The 26,629-nt window shown below is 56.6% G+C and overlaps 2 protein-coding genes across 6 annotated transcripts; both read right to left on the bottom strand.

Moving 5' to 3' along the window:
• Positions 1-41: 41 nt before the first annotated feature.
• On the bottom strand, positions 42-7,291 carry SERPINF2 (serpin family F member 2). Of its 2 annotated transcripts, XM_045773453.2 has the most exons (10): positions 7,184-7,291; positions 5,895-5,961; positions 5,716-5,754; positions 5,533-5,595; positions 5,042-5,243; positions 4,405-4,548; positions 4,053-4,256; positions 3,498-3,640; positions 1,738-1,942; positions 42-1,147 (listed from the first exon to the last, which is right to left on the bottom strand). In XM_045773453.2, the coding sequence occupies exons 2-10, from the start codon at positions 5,955-5,957 to the stop codon at positions 735-737; spliced, it is 1,476 nt and encodes a 491-aa protein (XP_045629409.1). In that variant the 5' UTR covers positions 5,958-5,961; positions 7,184-7,291; the 3' UTR covers positions 42-734. The 2 variants fall into 2 exon arrangements, with proteins under 2 accessions (XP_045629409.1, XP_045629411.1); XM_045773455.2 differs by lacking the exon at positions 5,533-5,595.
• Positions 7,292-8,019: 728 nt separating this feature from the next.
• Positions 8,020-22,945, bottom strand: WDR81 (WD repeat domain 81). 4 transcript variants are annotated; one of them, XM_045773322.2, is made up of 10 exons: positions 18,988-22,940; positions 14,393-14,500; positions 13,942-14,132; positions 13,638-13,828; positions 13,189-13,354; positions 12,936-13,101; positions 11,571-12,257; positions 10,752-10,897; positions 10,289-10,468; positions 8,020-9,232 (listed from the first exon to the last, which is right to left on the bottom strand). In XM_045773322.2, exons 1-10 carry the CDS (start codon positions 22,664-22,666, stop codon positions 8,912-8,914), a joined length of 5,835 nt encoding a protein of 1,944 aa, XP_045629278.2. In that variant the 5' UTR covers positions 22,667-22,940; the 3' UTR covers positions 8,020-8,911. The 4 variants fall into 4 exon arrangements, 3 of the variants coding, with proteins under 3 accessions (XP_045629278.2, XP_045629280.1, XP_045629279.2); XM_045773324.2 differs by having other exon boundaries at positions 22,839-22,920; XR_015721373.1 differs by lacking the exon at positions 8,020-9,232 and having other exon boundaries at positions 10,335-10,468; positions 11,557-12,257; positions 18,988-22,944.
• Positions 22,946-26,629: the final 3,684 nt, after the last annotated feature.

Here is a 26,629-nt window from a genome sequence, read left to right as displayed (position 1 = left end):
CCTGCCCCCCCCCCCGCCCAGAACAGTGACATCAAAGCAGCCAGGGCCATTCATTCTTTATTCGGGTGCCATAAAAATCACTACAAAAACTTTACAAAAGATCCTGAGGGAATTCTTGCCCTCCCCTCCCGCCTGGGCCCCTGAGACACCTGGGCAGGGGAAGAGGCGAGAGGAGGGAGAGACAGTCCTGGCAATGCTGGTATCTCCGGGGAGCAGGGGGGCCCTGAGGTGACAGAGCATCAGGGCAGGCGGAGGCTGGAGGGCCCGGGGCAGCTTAGGGCAGAAGCAGTTACGTGGAAGGCCAGGCCCCCGTCCACAGGGCCGGACAAGGCCCCGCGCCCCTGCCGGTCTCTCCTGTCCCCAGCCAAGGCATCCAGTCCCTCCTGTCCCCTGCTCTGGTAAACAAACATGGAAGTGCCACAGCCAGCTTCGGGAAGACCTACCGACCTGACAAAGTGCATCTACAGCCGCCCCTCCGCCCCAGACAAGGAAGCCTCTGAGCCACTTTGGAAGAAAGGATGTAGGATCGAGGCCCGTGACTCCCTGAGGCCTGCCCTCCCTGAGGCCCCCCACCCCAAACTCCCCGGGAGAGGAGCGGGGAGAGAACGGCTCCCTCTCCGCTCCCAGACTGCCCACCCAGGCCCCTGCCCCAATCCCACAAAGGCGTCTGGAAAGAGTCCCAGGAGTGGAGAGGTTGTTTCAGGCAGGGACTCAGGATGCTGGCAGCTGGCCTCTCACTTGGGGCTATTAAGTTGGGGGTAATCCTCCTCTGAGGGCGGCGCGAGTTTCAAGTCAGGGCCGAAGGGCTTGTCTCCTCGGGGGAGGGTTTTCTGGTTCTGGAAGTAGTCCCTGTCATCCGGGGAATCCTGCTGCTCTTTGCGCTCCCAGTGCGCACTAGGGTTGGGGTTCCTCACGCTGCCCACGAAGAGGGGCAGGCTTGTCGTGTCCTCGAGGATGAAGAAGAGAAAGGGGCGGTTCACGCTGAAGGAGGAGAGAGACATGCGGGACATGGCCGTGCCGGTAGCGGCGGCCGCCTCCACACCGGCCTCGCTGAGCTCCAGCGTGGACTGATGCTGCACGCTGGATACCACCAGGCTGTGGTCAGAGATCCCACGCAGGTCAGGGGCCTGGAACAGTTCCTGCAAGCCTGCCCAGGGCAGGAGACGGCGGGTCAGAGCTGCCTTCGGCCCCACGGGCTGCCCGGACTTGCCTGGGAAGCTGTCTGGCATTCTGGCCCAGGACCACCTTCGACCCACAGATGCCTGCTTAACTCTTATTTAACCTCCAAATACCAGCTTCAAAGTCACTTCCTCCAGGAAGCCTTTCCCGATCCCCTGCCCCAAAGTCCGGACAGGGACCTTTTCTCTGGTGAACCGGAGAGATGTCCTCTGTCTTATCACCTATGCTGAATCGTAAATACCTGATTCCTTGTCCGCCCACTCCATTTGACTGAGTCTTTGAACGTGGTGGGCGCAGTGCCCCTTGTGGGACAGCCAGCAAGGCCCACAGGCCACCCAGGCTCCCCGTGGAGATTGTTTGCAACACTCGGTCTTGGATGGAACAGGTCCTCTCCCTGGGCCGCCCCACCCCACCTCAGGACAGGGGGTCCAGGGGGTCCCATGAAGCCCTTTTACCTCCCGAAGCCCCAGGAAAGGCTGCTCTGACTTGGACCTACTGGCCGCGGCGGGGGGGGGGGTGGTTTCCTCCCACCGCTCTGCCTGTGCCCAGCCTCCTTACCCAGGCGGCTGAGGGTGGCCACCAGGTCCAGCTGGTAGTTGAGATGCAGCTTGGGCAGCCGGACCTTGGTGGGCTTCTCGCGCAGTAAGGGCTGGTGCAGGATGTCCCAGCTCAGGTTGGCCAGCACCTGGGACACGTTCCACTCAAAGTGGGTGGGCATGATGACCACAAAGCTCATGTTGTTCTTAAACGGGAAATGAGCCACCTACAGAGGTGGAAAGAGACGACATGAGGGCCAGAAAGTGCCCAGACCGGCGAGGGTCGGGACCAGCATACGCTTCTGAGACAAATGGACCAGGGGTTCCAGGCCGTTCTTCTCAGGTGTGTGTTCCGCCTCCCTGAGCCTCCCCTTCCTCACCCGCGACCTGGAGTAACACTACCTGCCCACAGTGCCAGCTGACACGTGACCGAGAGGGGGGGCCCTTTTAAAGCTTCCAGGGGAGTATCGGCACACAGGCGGTGCTCAAAAACGGTGACTTTGTGTCTCTTCATCTGCTACCAGCTGGCCCGTGACTTGGGCTGAGAAATCCCGTGTCTGTCTCTCAGTGGCTCTGTGTGTACAATGGACTGGGCCGTTCGTGTAAGCCAGCCTAGGTTCTGCAGAGGACACGCTGCAAAGGGTGTCTCTCTCCGCAGCCCCCCTTCAACAGTGACTCTGCCCAGCTGCGTACAGTACCGCGCTCTGAGGTAAGATTCCACGTGAATGGGGTTCCTGCAGCTTCCTGAGTATGGGAAGCGCTGGGCTGATGCAGCCAGGCAGCAGGAGCCCTGCGGGGGGCGGAGGGGGGAGCCCCCCCGTCTGGCTGCCTGGGTCTCTCTATAGAGTGTGTGAGCAAGAGGAGGACGGAGGCCAGGACAGGAGACAGGGGTGAAGAAAGTGTGGCCGGGACACAGCCTGGAGGGCAGGAGCAGCATAAAGAGAACGGCCTTTCAGGGTGAAAGGGAGAGAAGCCAGACGCTGCTCCAAGGGCCTGCCCCACCCACAGCCCCTCTCAGGAGAGCCACAGAGGGGGCCGAGGTCTGTGGCATGCTGCCTTGGGAAACTAACCGACATCGCCATCTCTGCCACAGCTGACTGGCCCGGGGAGCCATGCCCAAGCCAAGAGGACCACGCTGAGGCCAGAAGCAAAGGAGGCCTCACCTGAGACAAGCGTGGCATAGCACTCTATCCAATCAGGATGTTCCAGCAGGATCCTGACACATCTATCACAAGCAGATCTTAGGAGGGAGGCCTTCTAAGGAGCACCGTGACAGTCGGGTCACATCTCCCAGGCCTGAGTGGCCCTGCAGCCCAACAAACCCATAGGCCCTGGTAATAAACCCCTATAACCAAAGATCACCTCGTTCTCCACCTGAGGCCCCTCCTCGAAGAAAACTCCCTGACGGCTCTCAAACACCTTCCCCGGCCACTCACTGATCACTCGCTTTTTTCCCTTCACAGCACGGACTCTATCTGACATGACCCTGTGACTTAGGTTTGTTGGTGTACTGTGTGTCCTTCCCGCTGAGGGCAGGGGCCTGGCCTCCCTTGTGCTAGTGTGTTCCAGTGCACGCAGCAAACGCCCAATACAGTTGTGTCACATTCATGAACTTCCGAGAGCCTGGAACCTCAGTCCCCCCCCTGGGTCGGAGTATAGCGAGATCCTCCAGAGCCACCTGTCTCGGGGACGTGACTGCAAGGAAGGCGGAGCACACCCCCCTCCACCCCTCGGCCGGCCCCTTCCCTGCGGCCAGGCCCAGCCTGGGCAATCGAGAGTGACCTGTATCTCAGGCTGCTCCAGCAGGGACCAGCGCAGGGGGTACGTGTGGGCGTGCATCATGTCCACTGGCACCGTGAACTGCTCGTTCAGGTGGAAACTGTCTCGCCGGGTGAGGCTCGGATCAAACTTGCTCCTCCAGAAACCTATATCCAGCAGAAGGCAGGGGCCACGGGGACCCGGACAGGGAGAGGTTCTGTATTAGTCTCTTCCCCATCCCACCCAGAACCCATTCAAGGGACACAAGGTAGAGGTCAAAACCCCAAGGGGCACTGTGCCAGGTGATACTCTGTTGATCACAGGTTTCTTCCCTGCAGCATTTTTGAAATCTGGGCTTGTGTTCTTCCCGAGCCCTGCCATGCTCCCAGGAGCGCCGCCCCCCACCCCCGCCCATCCTGGCAGACTCGGTTTCCTCCTAGGATTCTCTCTTCACGACGGCCTCATCCAGTTCCTGGGGCCCCTCCTTGGCACACCGTTACCTGTCTCCTACCCTCCCCCAAGCCACAGGGCAGGGGTAGGGGCTACGGGGTGGGGGACCCGAGGAGAGGAGGAACGCACCCTGGAAGTGGATGGCATTGAGCAGAAGCAACACTGTGTCATCTGGCAGCTCAGAGAGGAAATCCTCAATCTTCCCTTCTGTGGCCTCCTTCACCCATTGGTTGATGTTCAGCAGATCATCCCCTTTCCTTCCCGTCAGGCTCATGGGCTTTGCACCAAAGAGCTGTTCTGATTGTTCCAGGAAGTCCTCTTTGATGGGAAATCCTACACGGAAGGGGCCACGAGCTGCTCCTAGGGGCTGGAGCTCCAGAGCCACCAATGCTCTGACTAGCTGCCCGAGGCCAAGCCCAGCTCCACCAGCCCTGTCCACCCCAGGGCACCACCTAGGGAGCTCTAAGCCACCAGCACCTACCTTTCTGCAGGTACATTCTGGCAGCCAATCGGAATGCACCAGGGCCCAGGTCCTTGCAAAGGCGGCTCAGCAGGTGAGGGAGGCAGGGCCCCGAGTCTGCGTGTAGCACCTGCTCTAACCTCCGCAGCGTCTGGTTCTGAGCACCTGGAAGGGAGAGCATCCGCTGTGGCCCAGGCGGCAGATCTTCCCCTGCCCTGCTGCCCACTCCAGTCCCTGTTAAACGCCCGCGGTGCTCATGCCCATGACATCACACATTCTCCTCCCGTATCCACTGAACTGGTCTGACCGACAGCACTCCCCAAGTTCCACTTTCATCTCTGCTGCTGGCCATCTGGGTGACCTCATCCCATCCAAGCTGTTTTCCCTCTCTGGACCTCGGTTTCCCACAATGAGAGCCTCCAGTCCCGTGAAGACATTGCCGCTATCAAACTCTTGCAGGAAAATCACTAGAAGCATCTCCTTAGGCCCCATCCCTGGGAATCTGATTCGCAGAGACTGGATGGGTGCCCAGGAATCTGCGTTTTTACCAAACAGCCAAGTGATCCCGATGGAGGAAGCACCCCCTAGCAAACTCTGGAGTAGTGAGTTCCTACTGGCCTCCCAGCTCTGCTGGCCTGGACAGGTGGTGCCACGGTACCTAGTGCCAGGTGAGACAGTGCCAGGGCCACACTCAGAGGAGACAGGATGAGGTTGGGGCTGGTGGACCTTTGGGCCACCAGGGAGAACAGGTCTGTGGTGAAGGCCATCATGTCCTGGGCCAACCTGTGGGTCTGCTCCGGGGTTGGGGCCCTCTTGCAATCTCTTGGGGCCTTCCTCAGGGCAGTATGGCTGTGGGCCTCCTACAGGGACAGATCAAGGGTCAAGAGGGGCAAGCAGTCAGCTTTGTGTTGAAGATCCCTTTCAGAGTCCCCTGTGCCTGGGAATAGCAGGGCCTTGTCCCAGTCCTGACGAGAGGGGGACAATGACACAGACAATGGCATTACAGGGACCCCATCCTTTCTTCTGGTCCCTCCCACCCTCTGTCTTCTGGCCTCAGCCTCACGGCCTGGCCCAGTCCCCTGGCGCCTGCTGACTGGCCCTCCTCCCTTGGACCCTGCCCACTCTGCCCCCAGCCCCACCTGGTTGTACCTGGTTGCCCAGCTTGAGGAGGGTAAGCGGGGGCAGCTTCTCCTGGGTCTGCCCGCTCATTAGCTGAAGAACGGAGGAAGCAAATGGAGCATGACCCTTCCCACAGGTTCCCCCACCCTGCACGAGCCACAGGTGAGGCCCCTCGGGGCCTTCGTCCCCCTCATGCCTCTCCTTCCCCAGTACCTGCTGGCCCAAGGGCTCCATGGCGCTGGCAGGAGAGAACTGTTGAGAAAAGGATGAGGAGAGGAGAGGGAACCCCCTCAGAGCCAAACCCTCCCCTGACTCAAGCCCCCCTTCCTGTCCAGACCCCGGTGCGTCCCCACCGGCCTTCCGGCACCGCCCAGACCCAGGCCCAGGCTCACCACCAAGCCGGGACCCTGCAGGCAGGACAAGCTGAGCACAAGGAGCCCCTGGAGCAGCGCCATGTTCCTGTGCGGGATGGGAAGCCTCTGTCCCCACCTGGCCTGCACTCCGTCCTGGAGCCACCCCCATCCCCGCCCCACCACCCCCCCACCCCCGCACTGCCGGCCTGGCAGATCTTGCGCCTCTCCCACCCAGGGACACCCAGCTACCGCCGGCACACCCCAACACAAGCAGCGGTTCTCATTCTGGCGTGGGATGTCCCCCTGAACTGTTCTTAATCCCTTTGTATTTTCCAGTTTTTCACATTTCGTACACTGAAAATGTTTTTTTCATAGGGAAAATATCAAAACAAAAGAAGTTCTCATTCTTCAAGGCTTGGCCTTGGGAGTCAGCCATGGGTTGGAATCCAGACTCTGCCTCTTCCCAGAGGACCTTAGATACCTCCCTTAGCCCCTCTGGGTCTTGCCTTTTCTTGTAAAATGGTAGCAAACGTCCCTACCTCCTCCCACGGTATATTGTGAGGACCAAAATAAGACAGTCTTTGCGAGCCCTGATTACAATGCCTGGCACTCCGTAATATGGCTGTTCTCAGCCTAGCCCAAGGTCCCTCTTCTGGGAAGCCTGCCCTGAAGCCTCCTGTATACAGGGGCTCCTTTCCCAGAGCTCCTATGCAACCTGCTGTCCATGGGCCCACCTTTTCTGGCTGGTCTGGTCTTGACCACAAGGGTGGATAGCCCTGTGAGTCCCTGAAGTCTCAGCAGGGTTGGTGGGGTGGGCTGGAGAGCCGCGTTGTTGACCCAGCCACAGAACCCAATGAATGGCTTTGGACGGAGCCACCTTTGGACTTATGGGAAGCACAGGCCTTGCCCCCCACTCTGTCCAGGTTTGCTCCGGGAAGCCAGGCTGGCAGGTGGGGATGGGCAGGTCTTGGTCTGGCCTCAGAGCAGGTCCCTCACACTCCAACCCTGCCCCCATCTCAGGGCCAGTCCTTCCAGGGGATCCTTCTATCACCCCTGGTCCCACCCCCATCACACACAAGGACCCTTGACCAGGGCCCCTGATGTCCGACCTGGGCTTTTGAATCTTCCTGACAAGAAAAGACCTACAGTTTTTCAAGTCCCAGAGAGAGTCCTGCCAGAACCCCCACCTTGGCTCCTCATCACCCCAGAAGGCTGGGAAATGAGAGGCCTTCTGAATGAATTCACCCCAGACCCCCTCAGCCAGGTGGGCAGCCCTTACACCTCCTCTCCCGCCCAGATAGCAGGCCAAGCCACCCCTCCCCTTGTACCTCTGCAGGCTCCTCGCTGCTGCACACAGTGTCCCTCTGGCCCCACTTGGGAACTCCCCACACTTTGCTTAGGCTCCAGCCAGCCCAGCTGAGCCCTCCCCTCCCACCAGGACCTTTGCTCTCAGCCAACCCCTGTTCAGATTGCTTTCTCTTCTGGTAAATATTGACCTGCACATCCGGTTAAACATTGATATTGGGGCCGGAAGCCCCATTCCCACCAGGGCATCTAATCCTGAGACAGCCACCTGGAGCCCCTATGCATTTGGGTTCCCCCCTGCAAGCCTGGAGAAAGGAGGTTCAGGAAAGTTGAGAATGTCCTCATCTGTAGGGCAGATCCAGGAAGGACAGGGGCCTCCCAGCAACCCCATGAGGTGGGGGTTTATCCCCACTTTAGTGGGGTCAGAGAGGCTATGTAACATGCCCAAGGACAGAGCTAGGCTCAGGGTCACATCCAGCTTCCCACTTCCAATGTCCTTTCCTCTCCCCCATCCTGAGGGAAAGGACGGGGAAGCCGCAGGAGCCTATGTGGGGAACCCAAGATAAGATGTCCATCCCCAAGGCTTACAAGCCCAGGATCCTAATTGGCTGCCTTTAGCCTGGATCTGGAAGGGGTGGGAGAGGAGAGGGCCACGGCACCAGCCAGCATCCTCCCTTACCCTCCCCCAAGGCTGAGGGGTCAGGAAACTGCATGCACCAGAAGCCCCGTACCCTGTGGTGCCCAAGAACAATGATCAGGCTGTCTCCCACCCTCCTCGCCCTCTCCTCACTGCCCTGGAAGCTGCTGCGTCCCGATTCTTCCCGACCCTGACGCCGCTGTCAAGAAAAGCGTCACTCAGTTCCACGGCTCTTCCAAAGGATTTATTGGTCCTATTTACATCTATTGCAAATAATGAGGAGGCAGTAGGGGCGCAGGCTCAGACCTCATCTCTGCTCCAGAATGTGAGGGTTCCGGGATGCCTGGGCCTTCCCGGCCCCTGGGAGAGACCTGAGATGCAGAGATCATTCTCGCCCCCTCTCTCAGGGTGTTGGACCACAAGGGTTCGGGGCCCAGGGCCTGCCTCCTCAGGTCAAGGCACAAACACTGTGGTGAGGGGTGGGCAGGCAAGGCATGGGGTCACTCCTGGCAGGCACCAGCTGGCCCAGTCCCTCTTCCCTCCCCTGGTCTTGCCCTCTTTCTTCCCCTACTGGGCCCACACTGGACAGGGCCTGGCTGGGTGGACAGTTAAACCCCGGCCCAAGGCCCTGAACTCCTGGACCACGGACAGCCATCATTAGAGGCTGGAGTCCAAGCACCATCAGTGTCCTGGACTGCAGCAGCCGTCCTGTCCTTGTGAGACAGGGGTACAGAGAGCTCAGCAAGGTGTGGGGCATCCTTGGCCGGAGACCGGCTGGACAGGGCCAGTCTCCCTTCGTCTTCTCAGAGCTTCCCTATCCCCATGTGGACCCAGAGGGCAGAGCTAGGGAGAAGAGAGGGCGAGGCTTTCCCAAGCTCTCTCTCTTGCTTCCCGCCGACTAGGGGCAGCGTCTCCCCCGAGCCGTGAAGGAGGTCCTTTCTGGCAGCACTGGTGGCTCTGGCAGTTCGGAAACCTGGCCCCTGCCTCACCGTAGCTGGCAGGCCACGGGGGCCCTCGGGGTGTGGGGCCTGAAGCTTGCCCGGAGGGAGCTGCTGGGCAAACACGGGTGAGAGATGGACTCCTGGGGGATGTCACTGGCCAGCCCCACCTCAGCCTATGCCAGGAGGCGGACGACCCCATTGTCCGAGCCCAGCAAGAGGTGGCGTTTGGTGGGCAGCAAGGCCAGGCTAGTGAGCGTGCCTCGGAAGTTCTCAGAGCTGAGCTTGGTGGTGGCCTGGGACGGTGGCTCAAGGAGGGAACAGACGCCGATCTTGTTGGCCACCGTGCCGGTGACCACCTCGCTGCCGTACAGGTCGAAGGTGTGGATGGGGTCAGACGCTGACTTGTAGTGGTGTGTGGGCTTCTGTTCCAGTTCCTTCCACACGGTCAAGGAGTGGTCAGAGGAGGAGCTGACCAGGATACTGCCCTCCACGGCCTGCTCAGGGCGAAGAGAGCCTCAGCAGGGCCTGGGCCCGCCCACGTGCCCGCCGAGCTCCAGGGTCTCCCAGGAAGATAAGGAATCCCGGGCGGGGGACCAGCTGCCCCCTCCCACCACATTACGTGAGTGTTGGTTAATATGACTGTGTTGAAGTGTCTTTAACCATCACCGTAACCTGAGCACTTAACTACTATATCGAGGCATCATGTGAGGCATGCCATATTACCAATTCAATTTTCATGACAACTCGATGAACGTAAATGCTGTCCCCATTTTACAGAGAAGAAAACTCAAGGCTCAGAAAAGTTAAGGAATCCTACCAGGGTCAGAGAGCCAGTAAGTGGCACTGCCAGGATTAACAGCCAGGCCGACACCAAAGCCCTCCTAACACTTCCCTGGAAGGTCTGAACTGAAAGCTACCTGGCCCCCTGGGCTCCCTGGGGTCCTAAATAGAGTTGGGGGCAATCTGCCCTTAGCAGTGGCAGTGCAGGTCCCCTGGCTACAGTCAGGATAGGGAGGGAGTGCTAGTTGCCTGGAAATACCCTCCCACAAAGAGCCCTGTTCCTCCCCTCCTGTCCCTCCCTGGGCAGTTCCCTGAGGTCTGTGACTGAGAATGGGCGGGGGTAGGCGCAGGATCCCCAAGCCGGGATGTCCCTGCCCCCACAAGGGCAGCCCAGCATGGGGCATGGACTCTGCTCCCTGCTCTGGGGGCAGTAAACAGCCTCCCAGCTGAGCTTTATTTAACCTGAACTGGGTCACGGACAGGGCCTGACCCCCGATCCTCCAAGCAAGGCAAATATGGACAAGGGTTACTCATTAGAACATCCCCAGGGACCAGCAGGGTCAGCTCACCCCCTGCTTTCCGCCCCCGTGGCCTGCCTGCCGCCAGGGCCCCTGCAGTGCAGCTGGCTCCTAACCCTCTCTGCCCATCAGCCCTGGGGCAGGCACGAGGGACATCATCTCAGCTGGAGCTCTTCCGGGGTGGGCCCTAAGAGGACCCGGGGCAGGGGTGGGGCTGGGCAGTGAGGACGGGAAGGGGACCCGGTCAGTCACCTTGATCTGCAGGATGTCCCCCTCATGGGCCGGCCAGCCACGCAGAACCAGGCCAGTACGGGTGTCCAGGAGCACCATGAAGCCCGAGGAGAAGCCAGCCACCACGCTACGGCCACTGGGGCTGACGGCCAGGGAGCGGACAAGCCCAGGGTTCAGCCCGCCGCCGAGGCGGAACTCATGCTGCAGACGGAGGGAGATGAGCTAAAGTGCCGCCACCCACTCCAACCCATTTCTCCCTGAGGTCCTGTTCACCCCCCAGCCCACACAGCTGAAAGCCCTGATCCTCTATCCAGCCCCCCATTAAGCAGAGGGTTCCCCTTCATCTCACATCAGAGTCCCACCCCCCAAGGTTTGCTGCTGCTATGGGTGATTGGCCTAAACTACACCCTGGCCAGCTCTCTTCGGGGTCTCTCCTCCCTGCTGGGCATCCAGGCCGGGGCTCGGGGAACGGGACTCCCCTGACCTGCAGGCCAGGCTTCCTGCAGTCCACAAAGCGCAGGGTCGAGTCAGAGCTGGCCATGGTGATGCTGGTATGGGGGGCGGGCATGACGGCCACAGCAGTCAGGGGCACCCGGCTGTCCCATGGCTCCATCACGCGAAGGGTCTTCCCTGGGAAGGAGAGGCACAGTGGATCTGGGGTCCCAGTGGCTGATGGAAGCACCCCAACTCTTCCTATCTCCCTGATATACCCTGGATCTGCTTCTCATATCCCAGAGGACCTAAGAAAATGCTAAAGATGTTTTTTGACTCTCCCACCTTTTTGCTTCCGTGGCCAGGCCAGACTCTGGTCCCCAAAGCAACCTCTTCTCTTCCCATGGTGCCCCCTGATCAAATGCTACCGCTCCTCGGTCTACCTCAATGCTACTCTATCCCCTCCCCCTTTAAAAAACCTTATTAACCGTACTTCTCGCCCCATGATGCCAAAAAATAATCGAGCAATCATTGGCCAAACCTGTACGGCATGCTACTTGTTAAGCCAGACCCCTACGTGCATTATCTTCCAAGCCAGTTCTGATTCCCATTTTACAGATGGGAAAACTAATGCTTCCAGCAGCAAAGTGACTTGCACAAGGTCACTCAGCAAATAAGTTGGCAGAACCAATTCAAACTCAGGGCATGGATTCCAACTCAGGTCTAACCGCTCCTCTGTGCAGCCTCACTGGGTCTCCCCCACACTGTATGCCATTACACCCCAACCGCCCAACCCCAGGTCCCCATACCCAGAGGCCCGGCAGGGCCCAGGATGGCAGCAACAGAACAGGCCTCACCTGGGCCCGCTCACCTGTGAAGGGGTCCCAGACGTGCACAGCCCCGTCACAGCTCACCACGTACTGGGGGGCCTCGAGCTGGCCCACAAAGAAGACGCTCTTGCGGTGCTGGGCATAGACAAGGCGTGGGGCCGTCTCACCGGTGCCATCCCCAGAGTTGTAGAGGGGCCAGAGGCGCACCGTGCGGTCCTTGCTGCCACTCAGGAAGAAGTCCTCACTGCTCAGGGGCGCCACGCACTTGACGGCCCCCGAGTGGCCCGGGAAGCTCTGCAGGCGGATCTGATGGAAGTGAAAGTGGGCATCCTGCTGGCTCACGCCAATCTCGTACTGCCAGTACGCCAGCCAGTTCCCGCTCAGCCCGTGGGCACTGCGGGGCAGCTCCCGCTTCAGTGCGTTGTCCTCCTCGCTGCTGAGGCCCCCGCTGCCCACCCCCGGGATGGGGCCCAGCAAGCCGGGGCTCTCAGGCTGAGAGTCGTCAGGAATCTGGATGCGGTTCCCGACCAGGACGCTCCCAAAGGTCCCCGAGTGGCCGTCGTCCGGGGGGCAGCCCCCACTCTGGGGGTCCCACTCGGGGCCGGTGCTGGGCACGGTGGGCTCCACGCTGGCAGGGCTGCGACTGCTTGGACTGACGCTCTCCAAATACAGCCCCGCCAGCTCCCCGACCAGCTCGTGGTTGGGGATGATTTTCCGGATGATGTCACCTGGATGGGAGTGGGAGTGGTCCTAAGATTAGGGAAGATGGCAGGCAGCTGCCACCACCCATCCAAGGCCTGGGAACCACAGAAGACAGGGCTGGTACTGGCTGTGCAACTCTGGGCAAGTAATTCTTCATCTCTGAGCCTGGTTCTTCCCTAGAAACACGTGGATTCATTCACATGAGCGTCCTCTCTAAGTACTGGGCGCCATGCGGCACATCGGAACCAGAATGGCGAGACAGACAGCCGGTGCTCTCCCTCCCAGGCCCCAGATTTCAGTGGAGGAACGATACCATATCTGACCACAGGGCTGCTCATCCCATTCAGCGAGACAACGCATGTAACCACTCAGCAGTGCCGGGCCCGCACGGGAGGCTACACGGACGGCGGGCTGCTTATTCCTCTCAGAAGCTGCTGGAGATGTCAGTACAGCAGCCTGATGCCCCCGCCTTCCCCAGGGATACTCTAGACCAGCGCCCGTGCCTCCTTGCTGGCTAATGCTCTGTCCACGTTCACACGTTACTCCTTGGGACTCTGAGGTCTGAGGCCAAATCCCTTTGCTCTGACGCAGAGCACCGTGCCGAATATCCACTATGGACTCTGGGGGCAAGGGGAGCGCGGGGCCCTCCTGGGGGGCAGAGACAGAGCCACAAGGCTTTGCAAGGGAATGTGATCGGGCAGTACCCAACAGGCAGGAGAAGGGCACGTAGATTGTGTACGCCATCTCCAAGGTGAACACCTTCTGCAGCTCGTCCAGCAGGGTGGGGTCCACCGGCCGCTGCTGCCCATCGGAGAAGGCCACCTCTGGCAGCTGGCCCTCGCTGCGGCCCGCGGGGTCCAGCTTCAGATCCTGTGGGCAGAGCAGCCCGGGAGTTAGCCAAGTTCACGGCCCCTGCCCAGCCCATGCCAGCCAGGGAAGGGAAGACGGTCTGCCTACCTGGTGCCGAAGCTCGTGCAGCTGAGAGAAGACTTGAAAGAAGGTGGCCACGGGCTCACTCAGGTGCTGCTGGACCATCTCCTGTCCGATGCGCAGGCATATGAGGGCGATGAGGCTGATGGTTTTCACGCACAGGACAGTCCGGGCCTGGGCCCCGCTTGGGAACCTGGAAAGAGAGTCCATGAGCTCTAGCGCCCCCTCCCCCCACTCTGGGGACTTGCCCAGAATCTATCAAAAGCTTTCAAAGAAAAGAGCTATAAGACCAGTTGGTCCAAACCAGATAAGGAAACAGGCACAGAAAGAAGGTGTGGCTTGCTCCGGGTCGCACAGCTGGATCAGAACCGGGACTCCCGACACCCGGTCCAGCCTCGCTCCCAAACTTCCCAGACCCTCCTGGGTGGCCCCCTCAGCTCAACGACTCCCTGCACGGGGGTGGGGCAGCAGCCTACCCAGTGACGAGGGAAGTGAGGAAGCTGAGCACAGGCAGCAGGACCTCGTGGCTGATGCGGGGCAGGATGTCCATGAGCGTGGTGTCCGACAGGCGCACGATGATCTTCTGGGTCAGGGTCACCGCCGCCAGCAGCCCCGCCTCCTTACGGCTGTTCAGTCGACTGGGGCCTGAGGTGCTACCCGGGGCCACCTAGGGCCACAGAGGAGATGAGGGCCGGGCTGCCCACGGACCCCCGGGACCCCCAGCTTGCCCGTCTGCCCTCCAGCTCCTTGGCCTCCGAGGCGGCCACACCAGTGACTGACCAGGTAGCTGATGTACGGCAGGTACTGGTAGGTGAGGACGGGCTCCCCGTACAGATGAGCGATGTGCAGGAGACAGCTGAGCACGGGCCCCGACACTATATCCCCCAGCACCGGTCTCTTCTGGTAGATGCTGCCGGCACTCAGCGGGGGGCTCTCACCGCTGCTCACGGTGAACTGCTGCCGAGTGGGCCCTGCCGAGGAGAAACCGGCAGCCTTGAGCAGCCTGCGGCAGGCAGGAGGGAGGTCAGTCTTTCAGGACTATGGTGGCCACTCTGGCTCAGTCTAGCCTGGGGCCCACCCCATTGCCCTACCCAAGGCAGGAAATAGCTCACAGACCGGCACCCAGGAGCTGGCAGGGACGTGCAAGTGGGACGGAGCCCCTAGAGGGGGCTGAAGATGGACAGAGGCTCTGAGGTGAAGCCCCACCTCCAGCACCGACCACAGGCCTTACCAACATAACAAGACGTCAGCAAGCGGAGCAGGTTCCGGGCCACATAGCGAGAGGCCACCGTGGGGCCAAGCTTGGCAGACAGCCAGCGGACCATCTTGCAGGCTGTATCTGCAAGGCGGGAGCGGGCCCTGAGCTCATCAGATAATGGTGGCTTGCCACTCCTCCCACCCCACCCCATGGCACCCCTCCTAGCCAATCCTGGCCGCAAACCTGCCAAAGAGCCTAGCTGAAGCTGGGTGCCCCACACCACCACCCTCTATTTCACAGTGGCAGAGGTGGCCTATGGCTTCGGGGCTGCTCCAGGATCCTCTCCTGGGGCACAACTTGCAGGAAGGTTATCCTTTCACTGAATTTTCTTAAGCTGCTAAATGAGCCCCAGCTCCCTCCCTCTTTGCCTGTGCTCCCTCTTCTTCCCTCCACTCTCCCTGTCTAACCATGCTAGCCTTTCACTGATTCTTTAATGGAACCATGACAGTCATAGAGCCTCACATATACTGTTCCCTCTGCCTGGTGTGCTCTTCCCATTGCAGACCCTACCATTTTTGCCTTGCTACCTCCTATTCATTGGACCTCAACTGTCTCTACGTTTTTTTCCTCCTAAAGACTTTATTTATTTGAGAGAGAGAGAGAGAACAAGCACGAGTTGGGGGAGGGCAGAGGGAGAGGGAGAAGCAGACTCCCTGCTGAGCAGGGAGCCCAACGCGGGGCTCAATCCCAGGACCCCGAGATCATGACCTGAGCAGAAGGCAGATGCTTAACTGACTGAGCCACCCAGGTTCCCCTGGCTCTACCTTCAGGAAAGCCTTCTCCAAACCCTGAAAACTAGATCTAAGCCCTATTTATATTCCCTTGCAGCACCTAGCCCTGTTCTTTACAGCACTACTTTATGTAAGACTGTCTACAATGCGGCACCTCCTCTGCTAGAGGTGAGCCCGGGAGGCAGGCCCACATCTGTGCTGCTTGGGAATTTATTCGAGCCACTCCCTGGCACACACTACGTACTCAGAAATGTTCAATGAAAGCCAGAGTGAAGAAAAGTTAATACCTATTTTTCTCAAACTATTCTAAGAAATAGAAGAGGAAGGAAACTTTCCAGATTCATTCTATGAAGCAGTATTATCCTGATACCAAAACTAGGTAAAGACACTAAAAGAACTTCAGTCCATTATCTCTGATGAATATAGATCTAGCAAAACTCCTCAACAAAATACTAGCAAACCGAATCCAACAACACATTAAGAAAATCATTCACCACCATGAAGTGGGATTTATTCCTGGGACGCAAGGATGGTTCAATATTTGCAAATCAATCAATGTGATACATCGCATCAACAAGTGAGAGGATGAAAGCATATGACAGGGCACCCGAGTGGCTCGTAGTTAAGCGGCTGCCTTAGGCTCAGGTTATGATCCCAAGCTCCTGGGATCGAGTCCTGCATCTGGCTCCCTGCTTGTCAGGAAGTCCACTTCTCCCTCTGCCTGCTGCTCCCCCTACCTGTGCAGGCGCGTGCTCTCTCTCTCTCTCTCTCTCACTGTCAAATAAACAAATAAAATCTTTAAAAAAGAAAGAAAGAAAAAAAGAAAACCATACAATCATTTCAACAAATGCAGAAAAAGCATTTGACAAAATACAAGAACCGTTCATGATAAAAACCCTCGACAAAGTGGGTTTAGAGGGAACATACCTCAACATAATAAACGCCTTATGTGAAAAACCCACAGCAAACATCATCCTTGATGGGGAAAAACTAGGAGCTTTTCCCCTAAGGTCAGGAATGAGACAAAGATGTCCAGTCTCACCACTGGAAATCCTAGCCAAGCAATTAGACAACAAAAAGAAATAAAAGGCATCCAAATTTTAGGAAGAAGTAAAAGAAGAAGTAAAACTTTCACTATTTGTAGATGACATGATACTATATATAGAAAACCATAAAGACTCCACCAAAAAACTACTAGCACTAATAAATAAATTCGGTAAAGTCGCAGGATGCAAAATCAATGTACAGAAATCTGCTGCACTTCTATACGCTAATAATGAAGCAACAGAAAGTGAAATTAAGAAAACAATCCCATTTATAATTGCACCAAAAATAATAAAATGCCTAGGATTAAATTTAACCAGAGGTAAAAGACCTATACTTTGAAAAATATCAAACACTGATGAAAGAAATTGAAGACAACACAAAGAAATGGAAAAGCATTCCATGTTCATGGATTGGAAGAACGGATATTGTTAAAATGTCTAAACTACCCAAAGCAGTCTACAAATTTAATGCAATCCCTACCAAAATACCAACAGCATTTTTCATGGAACTAGAACAAATAGTCCTAATTATTATGGAATCATAAAGGACCCCGAATAACCAAAACAATCTTGAAAAAGCAAAGCAAAGCTGGAGGCATTACAATTCCAGACTTCAAGTTATATTACAAAGCTACAGCAATCATAACAGTATTGTACTGGCACAAAACAGACACGCAAATCAATGGAACAAAACAGAAAAACCAGAAATAAACCCACAATTATGTGGTCAACTAATCTTTGACAAAGGAGGACAAGAAAGACTATACAATGGGAAAAAGACAGTCTCTTCAACAAATGGCGAAAAACTGGACAGCTACACAAAAAAGAATCAAACTGGGGGTGCTTGGGTGGCTCAGTCAATTAAGCATCCTACTCTTGATTTCAGCTGAGGTCTTGATCTCAGGGTCTTGAGTTCAAGCCCCACGTTGGGGTCCACACCGCGTAGAGCCTACTTAAAAAGAAAAAAAAAAAAGAATCAATCTGGCCCACTTTCTTACAGCATACACAAAAGTAAACTCAAAATGGATTAAAGACCTAAAAATGAGACCTGAAACCATAAAAATCGTAGACGAGAGCACAGGCAGTAATTTCTCTGACATCGGCTGTAGCAACATCTTTCTAGATATGTCTCCTGAGGCAAGGGAAATAAAAGCAAAAATAAACTACTGGGACTACATCAAAATAAAAAGCTTTTGCACAGCTAAGGAAACAATCCACAAAACTAAAAGCAACCTAAAGAATGGAAGAACACATCTGCAAATGACGTATCTGATAAAGGCTTAGTGTCCAAAATAGATAAAGAACTGCTACAACTCAACACCCAAAACACAGTAACCCAATTAAAAAATGGGCAGAAGACATGAACAGACACTTCTCCAAAGACACACAGATGGCCAACACACATGAAAAGATGCTCAACATCACTCATTATCAAGGAAATGCAAATTAAAACTGCAATATCATCTCACACCTGTCAGAATGGCTAAAATCAACAACACAAGAAACAAGTGTTGGCGAGGATGTAGAGAAAAAGGAACTCTCGTGCACTGCGGGTGGGAATGCAAACTGCCGCAGTCGCTATATTAGACAGTTGGGAGGTTCTGCAAAAATTAAAAATAGGAGCGCCTGGGTGGCTCAGTCAGTTAGCCATCTGCCTTTGGCTCAGGTCATGATCTCGGGGTCCTGGGATCAAGCCCTGCATCAGGCTCCTTGTTCAGTGGGTAGTCTGCTTCTCCCTCTCCTCCTTCCCTCCCCCGGCTCATTCTCTCTCTCTCTAATAAATAAATAAAATCTTTTTTTAAAAAGTTAAAAACAGAACTACCCTATGATCCAATAATTGCACTACTGGTATTTACCCCAAAAATACAAAAACACTAATTCAAAGGGATACATGCACCCCTATTTTTTGTAGCACTATGTACAACAGCCAAACTACGGAAGCAGCCCATGTCCGCTGACAGATGAATGAATGAAGAAGAAGATCTAGTATATACACAATGGAATATTATTCAGCCATTAAGAGGATCCTATCTTGCCATTTGCAACAATATGAATGGACCTAGAGTATAATGCTAAGCGAAATAAGTCAGAGAGAGACAAATCCCATATGATTTCATGCACATGTGGAATTTAAGAAACAAAACAAAAGAGCATGGGGCACCTAAGTGGCACAGTCGGCTGAGTGTCCGACTCTTGGTTTCGGCTCAGGACATGATCTCAGGGTCATGAGATCGAGCCCCACATTGGTCTGAGCTCAGTGCAGACCCTCTGCTGAAGACTCTCTCTCCCTCTCCCTCTGACCCTTCCCCACCACACATTCATGCTTGCACGTGCTCTCTCTCTCTCTCTCAAATAAATAAATCTTTTTTTTTAAGAGAGCAATCTTTTTTAAAAAGAGAGCAAAGAAAAAAGAGAGAGAGAGACAAACCAAAAAACAGACTTTTAACTATGGAGAACAAACTGATGGTTACCAGAGGGGAAGAGGGTGGGGGATGGGAGAAATGGGTGATGGGGATTAAGAACAGACTTGTCATCATGAGCACTGAGTAATGTATATAATTGTCGAATCACTATATATGTGAAACTAATAAAACACTGCATGTTAAATATACTGGAATTAAAACACCAAACCAAACCAAACCACAGGGCGCCTGGCTGGCTCGGTCAGAAGAACACGGGACTCTTGATCTCAGGGTCATGAGTTTGAGCCCCACGTTGGGTGTAAAAATGACTTAAATAAATAACCAACCAGAGGACCGTTTGACCCACACCCTAAGGCCTGAGGACTCACCAAGGAGGATCTTCTGTTCTTTACCCTCCGACTGCTCAGTTAGCGGCTCCGCGTCCTCCTCCCCACCTGTCTCGCCGCCGCGGGCCACGACCGTATCCATGGACAGCACAGTGTCGGAGAGAGTGAGCTCGGATGCCGTGGTGATCTCGTCTTGCTCCCCGTCTCCCTCCTCCTCCTCCAACACCACACAGCCCTCCTCCTCCTCCTCCTCTTCCTCCTCTGAGCCCTCGCTTTGCTTCAAGTCCTGGCTGCTGTCTCCTGACCTGAGACTGCTCTTGTCCACGGGAGCGCCGCCCTCCTCCGCAGCCCGCTCCTCGCCCAGGGAGGTCTCGCTGGTGCTGCTCTTGTCACTCAACCGACCCAGGCTCACAGCCTCAGCCTCCTGGGGCTGCGGGGACTCGGCCACATACAGCCCCGCTTGGAAGTCCTCGGTCTCAGGGAGGTAGGCCTGGTCATGGAAGCTGACGCCAGACGTGTAGTCTGGGAGCCCCAGGCCCGAGGAGGCTGCAGGCTCACCATCCATTGGAATCTCCTCCCTGAAAGCACAGGAGCTGGGCCTGGCCCCTACGAGCTCACCGTCCTCATCCTCGGCGGCCCCCACCAGGCCCTTGCTTTCTTCCTGGGAGGCCTCCACGCCAGCCAGCACCTGCAGGACGTGGGGCAGCAGGTGGCTGAGAAAGGCCTGCAGGCCCAGGCGCACCATCAGCTGGGCCACGAAGCAGTCCGTGTACAGGTAGAAACGGCCGTGCAGGCGGCACGGGCTCTCGTAAGCGCCGATGAGAGGCTTCAGGAGGTACTTATTAGCATTTTTGGGGCCTAGTGCCTTGGCAACAGGTTCAAACAGGTACCAGGCTGTGTACACAGCCGTGTGCTCCTCAGACATGAGTGACAGCACGAAGGGCAGCAGGATCTCCAGGCCCTCCGGGGTGATGTCACTCAGCACTGCACCCAGTTGCTGCCACAGAGCGAACACGAGCTCCCGCCCCTGGGCCTCGTCCTCCACACGTCTTGCCTGATACAGGAGGATGAACTTGTGTAGCGCCGGGAAGTACGGGGGGAAGGGAACCACAGAGCTGAAGGGGCTGAGGAGCTGGGCCGGGCAGGGAGGGGGCAATCCCTGGCAGACGGGCCTGTACTCGAACAGTGGGGCCAGCTTGCCCCTCCCTGCTACCACAGGGCCCTCAGGTCCACTTAGCTGCAGAAGTATGTCCAGCACGGGCTGCAGAGACACAGGGACCTCCTTGGGGTGGCGTAGGCAGAGCCCCCGAACAGCCTCGAAGCGTACCCACAAAGGCGCATCAGGCTGCAGTGTTCGGACCCTGGTGGCGAACACCATCTCGGCCAACAGAACCCCCAGGGCCTGCATGTCCCGATGGAAGAGTTCCTGCAGCTGCACGGGTGGCTGGATTTGGGGCTGCTCAAGCACCTCCAACTGGCTCCCTAGGCCTTTGGTCAGGAAGTTGCCGAGTTTCTCTAGCCCTTCCAGAGCCTGCACAGGATTGAAGCCCTCGGGAAGAAGAATCTTTCCCTCCTCACCTTCCCCAGGGTCTGCCCCGGCAGGTTTGCTCCGGCGGCCTGGTCGAGAGGCCGAGGCCACTGAGAAAGACAGGAGGCCTGGGGGGGCTTGACTGGAGGCAGAGGAGGAGGAGCCTAGCTGGTCACCTGCTTTTCCCACGAGGGAGATGGAATCCAGAGCTTCTGTGGCCTGTTCCAAGTCATCTTCCCCTGCCACCGGCCTGTCTCTGGCCCAGCCAGCCTCACAGGCGGTGGCCTCCAAAACCGACCTGCCCACCCCATTTGTAAGCTGTCCAGGTAAGTCCTCCCGGCCTATGCTCTCCTGGATGGTCTGGAACAACACTCTGGGGATGAGTGGGGGCTCGGGGGCAAGGGCAGGAGCCCCAGCCAGGCGTTGGGGGTGCGGCTGATCGAAAAGCTGCACCACGCCATAGCTGGTCAGGTGCGTGTGGCCATCCACCAGGTGCAGACACACATTCTTCTCTTTCACAGCCTCCTTGCCCTGGAGTTTGTAGCCGAATGTGAGGTCAATCCAATGGTGCAGGTCCTGGGACACTTCTCGGCTCTCCAACAATGCCCGGTGGGCGGACACGAACTCCTGGCTAGAGCCACACCAGGCTGGCACATCCAGGTCAGGCATGTCGGGGTGGATGGAGGAGAAGATAGAGGGATCGGTGTAGAACTCAGGAATGCACTCGTCAGGGGTCCAGTTCTGCATACGCTCCATGCTGGCGGGATACTCATGGGGCTCCCATTGTGCCCGCACATGTCCACAGAGCACTGAGCGGGGTGTCCGCCGAGCCTTGTACACATAATACGTGATGTCGGAGAGCACATCGGAGATGTGGTGAGGAACATGAGGTGGCTCCCCACCACCCACACCACCTGCTACAAACGCCTGCCGTGTCATCTCGTATGTGAAGTCCAGCTGCTTATCCCCCTTATTGAGCCGGAACTTGGACTTGCGTAGGTCTCGAAAGCGCCCATGGGGTGTGGTGAAGTCCACGACCCAGGGAAGCACCGGGTGGTAGTTGGGATCGCCCTGCCGCCGACCTGCCAACCGATTTAGCTGCATGAGGTAGTGGAAGTTGCTGATGCGGCCATGGACCCAGTCTAGCACAAGGCCCCGAAGTTCCTCCTGGCAGGTGGGACACCCAGGTCGCCTTCCTCCCTCCTCTCCAGGTCCAATGCCTGCCCCATTCCTTGCTACAGGGATCTCCTCATTCTCATCCTCCTGGGGCCTCTCGTAAGCACTCAGGTCCAGCCGGAGCTCACTGCAAAGCTTCTCGTCTACAGCGATGTGGTGCAAAGTTAGGGCCCCGCAGGCCAGTCCCTGGCGGTGACAGGCATCCATAGCCCTCAGCACACGGAAGAGAATGAAGAGCACCTTGGCTTGGCTATTGGTCAGCTTGGCAGGGCTGAAGGTGACCACATCATGCAGGGAGAACTGCACGTCCGGGTGCACCACGTACAGCATCTCTGGAGACTCCAGCAGGGCTTCAGCTCGCAAAAGACTGGGACAGGACAGGCTGCCCCGAGGGGGACAGGGACCATCTCTTGTGGATGATGGGCATTGGGTAAATTCACCCACCAAAAGGAAGGAACAACCATAGACCCTCTGCAGAGCCTGTCGCACTAAGTCCAGCGCAGGGACAGCTGAAGGGGCAGGGCTATGACTATAGGGCTGCCCATAAGTACGATAAGCATGGCGCCACAGGTTGCGATAATTCTGGGCAGCCACATCCTGCATGAAGCGAGTGAGGGTCTCGGGGCTGCTGGACCCTTCCTCAGAGGGCAAGCCGCCGCCCAGGGGGTAGGAGAGCCTCCGTTTCCGCAGCCCGTGCACCTCCACGCGCGTCCAGCCGGGGGGCAGCTTCTGCACGGAGCGTTGCAGAAGAGTTCTCACTTCCGCCTCGCTCAGGCCCTCTGCCCTGGGGCAGGGTCCAGCGGGCAGCCGGCGCTCGCGGAGGCTGCCCAGCCAGCGCGCGGGCACTAGGGCCACCACGTGGGTGCCCCCCGGGGCCGGCGCCAGCTGCCGGGCATCGATGTTCAGGTCCCTCTCCACGCTCTGGAGCAGCTCCTCCATGTCGGGGCTTGGGGGCGGGGACCAGCCGTCGGCCCCGTGGGTAAGAGCGACTTCCCGCCCCTTGCTCCCCAGGGCCATCCCCTCCCGGCCGCCTGGGGGCAGCGCGGGGCTGAGCCCCGCCACGGCCCTGCCCGCGACGGCTTCCGGGCTGCCAGGCCGGGAGGGTAGGGATGGGCGAAGGATCGGGGCTGAGGCCGAGGCGGTGTGGGTGGGTCGGGGACAGAGAAGGGGAGGCCGGGGACGCTCTTACCCCTCTGCAGGGTCCTGCGCTCCGGGCACAGCCGGGCAGGTGCTGCCAGGCGCCAGAGTCGGGCTCTGCCGTGACCGGTCAGCTGACGCGGCTCACGTGATCGCCCCGGCACGGAAACAACCGCACGTGGCTCAAATGGGCCGGCCGGACCGCGCCTCCCGCCGGCGCCACCGCCTGGCAGGCCTCGGTGCCCTCCTTCCCCGTGCTCTGCTCCGGTCAGGTGGCGGCTTCGTTCCCTCCGGGTGCTGGGGAGAGAAATGCTGAACTGCCCATGAGATTTTTCCCTCCCTTCCCTGTTTCCTCCTGCACGCACCAGAACGCGGATTTAAGGAGGATTTTCCCAGAGATTCCAGCCTTAGCGGGCTGATCCCACCTGCCCCTCTGGTTTTACAGATAAGAAACCGCAGGCAGAGCTGGGGCTTTTGACATTAAGTCCCTTCAGCGCCTCCATGCTGCCTACCAAGTGAAGGAGCTTTTAGTTTTCCAACACATTTCATCAGTAACATTCCATCTGATCTTTACAACCCCTGAAGTAGAAAAGACAATTAATATTGTTTATATTTTACAAAGCGATAACCAAGAGCCACCAAAGAGACTTGTCCGAGTGGCAGAATGGAAACTTAGAAGCTGGTGCACAAACTTTCTGCCCTGGAGTCCTTCCTCCACGCCTCTCCCTCCCCCCCAGTCCTCTTGGGGCTTTCTCTCTCTTTCTTTCAAATTCTGGGCGATCTGAGAGGGAGAGAAGTGTCCCAGGCCCAGATGTTTGTGGCTCTTGGGAGGAAATGTCCCCCAAGACTTCGCGCTGAAGATCTGCCTGAGGTGTCAGAGCCTGCTGCTGTGGTCAGAGCCTTGCTACCTTGGCTGCGGGGGAGGGAGGGAGGATGCCGCACAGGACAGGGGGCAGAAACCAGAGAGCTGGCACCAAACTACAGGTCTTCTAGGGGTCTCAGTTCTGACTCATTTGCAGAACAGATAGGTCAGTGTAGTAAAACTACTGGCTGTTTTTCTGAGTCTCTCCTAGAAGGAGATTTTGCCTCATGGAGGAGTTTGGTGTAGAGGTTTGGGGGATCCATAAAAACACTTAAGAAAAACTAAAGTCCTGGGGCGCCTGGGTGGCACAGCGGTTAAGCGTCTGCCTTTGGCTCAGGGCGTGATCCCAGCGTTGTGGGATCGAGCCCCACATCAGGCTCCTCCGCTGGGAGCCTGCTTCTTCCTCTCCCACTCCCCCTGCTTGTGTTCCCTCTCTCGCTGGCTGTCTCTATCTCTGTCGAATAAATGAATAAAATCTTTAAAAAAAAAAAAAAAAAAAACTAAAGTCCTAATTACAGAGGAAACAAACGGCTCAGCTGTGATCTCATTCCATCTGTATCCTCTTTCTTGAAGCAGCAGGAGCCCTGATGTGCTTGGTCACATGGCCTTGGGCAGTAATAACTTACAACCATCATTCAGGGAGCACTGATTAGGAGCCAGGCACCCTGCTAAGCACTTTGCATATCTTGTTTTGTTTAATCCTCACCGCAACCCTTTTAAGAAGATATTTTTATAACCATTTAGGATGAGGAAGCCAACTACCTTAGGTAACTTGCCCAAAGTCACATAGGTAAGAAGCGGTAGAGCCAAGATTCCAACCAAGACTATGTCATTCTAAAACCAGTGTTCACTGTACTCCTTGGCCATACAGTATTATTTGTTCACCTGAGAAGTTAGGGGTTCCCTGACAATCTCCATCCCCAACTTTGGTCTGAGTACCTGAAGGCAGAGAACAGGTTTTGATAACAGGTAGTGCCTGCTGCTGAGGACTGATAAAATTGGGTCCACCTGGTCTTTGCTCTGGTCTGTTTACCTAGACCGAGCAGGCCCTACTTTTCCTTCCTGCAAGTCGGTGTGTGCTCTGCCCTCTAGTGGTTTCGCCGGCAATACAATAATGACCTTGAGTGTAACTAACCTTAACTTAAGGATTCTTTTCTTCCCTTGAATAGGATGGCCTTACAATGCTGGGCACCGGTGCACTAAGATTGCTGGGGCACTGACACCTTCCCCAATCCGAGGCCTAAAACAGTGGTTCTCAAACTTGATGATGTACTTCTGATTCAGCAGTCTGGGGTGAGACCCAGGAATCTGAATTTTTAACAAGCACCCCAGTTCATTCTAATGCAGGCCATCTGCAGGCCACATCCTGATGTAATGATCTATAACAGCTCAATTCCCACATTTCCCTGGAATCCCAACCCAAGCACCCTTGGGCTTTGGGGAATCTGGGACCAAATTAGCCACTCCCTTCTGCCAACTTCAATATTGAGTTTCCTGGAGGTCATGGCTTGGATAGGCAGGGAGGGAAGCTGCAGCTGCCCAGGCAGTCAGCCCATGCTGAGCGGGGTTAGTTCTTGCTGATCTGGCAGGGAGAAAAGTGCAGGAAGCTAACATTTAGTGCACCAACTGTGGGCCAGATACTGTGCTAGGTGTCTTCAAATATAATCCTTTTTTAATCCCTACAATTTATTATTCACTCTTTTGTAGATGAGGAAATTGAGGTACAGAGATATTGAGTACCTGCGTCAAGTTCACAGCTGGTAAGGGCTGGAATTCGAATCCAAGTTTGTCTAATTCAGCAATTCTCAACTGGGGGAGATTTTGGTCACCAGGGGACATCTCTTAATGTCCAGAGACACTTGTGGTTGCCATAACTGCAGGGTCGGGGTGGGAGGCTGGGCCGGGGAGGCTGCTAAGTGTGCCACATCTAGTGGGCCAGGGATGCCAAGTAAGCTACAAATGCAGCCCCCACAACAAGAAGCTAGCCCAAAATGTCAATAGTGCTGAGGTTGAGAAACCCTGGACTCAAAGCCTGTGCTTTTGCCCTATGGGTTGGGAGGGTGAGGGGAGAGAGAGTTAACAGAACAAAGTGGAGATGGGCCTACCCCAAAGGCCTTGGGTAGGAAGGGAATGGGACTTCCAAGATAAGGATAATGGATAATGGTGGCAGCTGGTGAGGTTTCTCTTTCTTCCAAGCTTGGCCAAGGCCCTGCTCAGTTTCTCCCAACCTTGCCAAGTCAGTCCTGGGACTTCACACTAAGTTTGTCCTGGAATGACCCTGAATCCCAGCTCAGGGCTGGGGTAAAATATTTACCTGGGTCTTCCTGCAGAACTTCCCAGTCAAAGCCCCTGGTTCCTGGGATCAGTGCCTTCTACCCGCAGCCCCTGGGAAGCTCCACATTAGCACCCTTCCTGTGGAGGGTGACAGTGTAAATAAAACAAGGGCCAGGTGGCATCGAGGTTAGAAATGGAGTGAATGAGCAAAGCCAAGAGAGTCCCCTTAGCTGGTCCCTGTCTGGGTGGGAATAGGCAACTTGGGTAAGGAGTAGGGGGCAAATGGCCTGGGGAGCAGGGTTCTGACCCCTGAAGGCTTGCTTTCCACAGCCATTCCTCTCCTCTAGGTTTGGTTTGCTGCTTCACTGGACCTTCCCCAGCACCCATTCCTGGAGCACCCTGGTGCCAGCCACCATTCTGGGCTTCCCCAATACTGGCCTCCTCTTAGACCTGGGAAGGCGGGTCTGAGATGACTGAGCAGACAGGAAATACCTCTCGTTCCAAGCTCAGAACCTCTGAGGAACTAACCAGCAGATTGGGGGGGGGGGATGGTAGGGAGGACGGAGACCGTCTTGGAGTGAAAGAGGAAAGAACATACAAGCAGGTCCCCCATATTTGGGGTTCCATCTCCTTTCTTCCCTCACGACCCAAGAGGGTTGGGGCGGAGGCGCGGGGGTGGGTGGGGGGGAACAAGGGGATGGAGGAGG

This window comes from Ursus americanus, chromosome 23 (genome assembly GCF_024610735.1).
Source record: "Ursus americanus isolate L20-20 chromosome 23, mUrsAme1.1.p, whole genome shotgun sequence".
NCBI classification, from domain to species: Eukaryota; Metazoa; Chordata; class Mammalia; order Carnivora; family Ursidae; genus Ursus; species Ursus americanus.
Note: the sequence above shows the minus strand (reverse complement) of the source record. Positions and strands in the feature narration are given on the sequence as shown.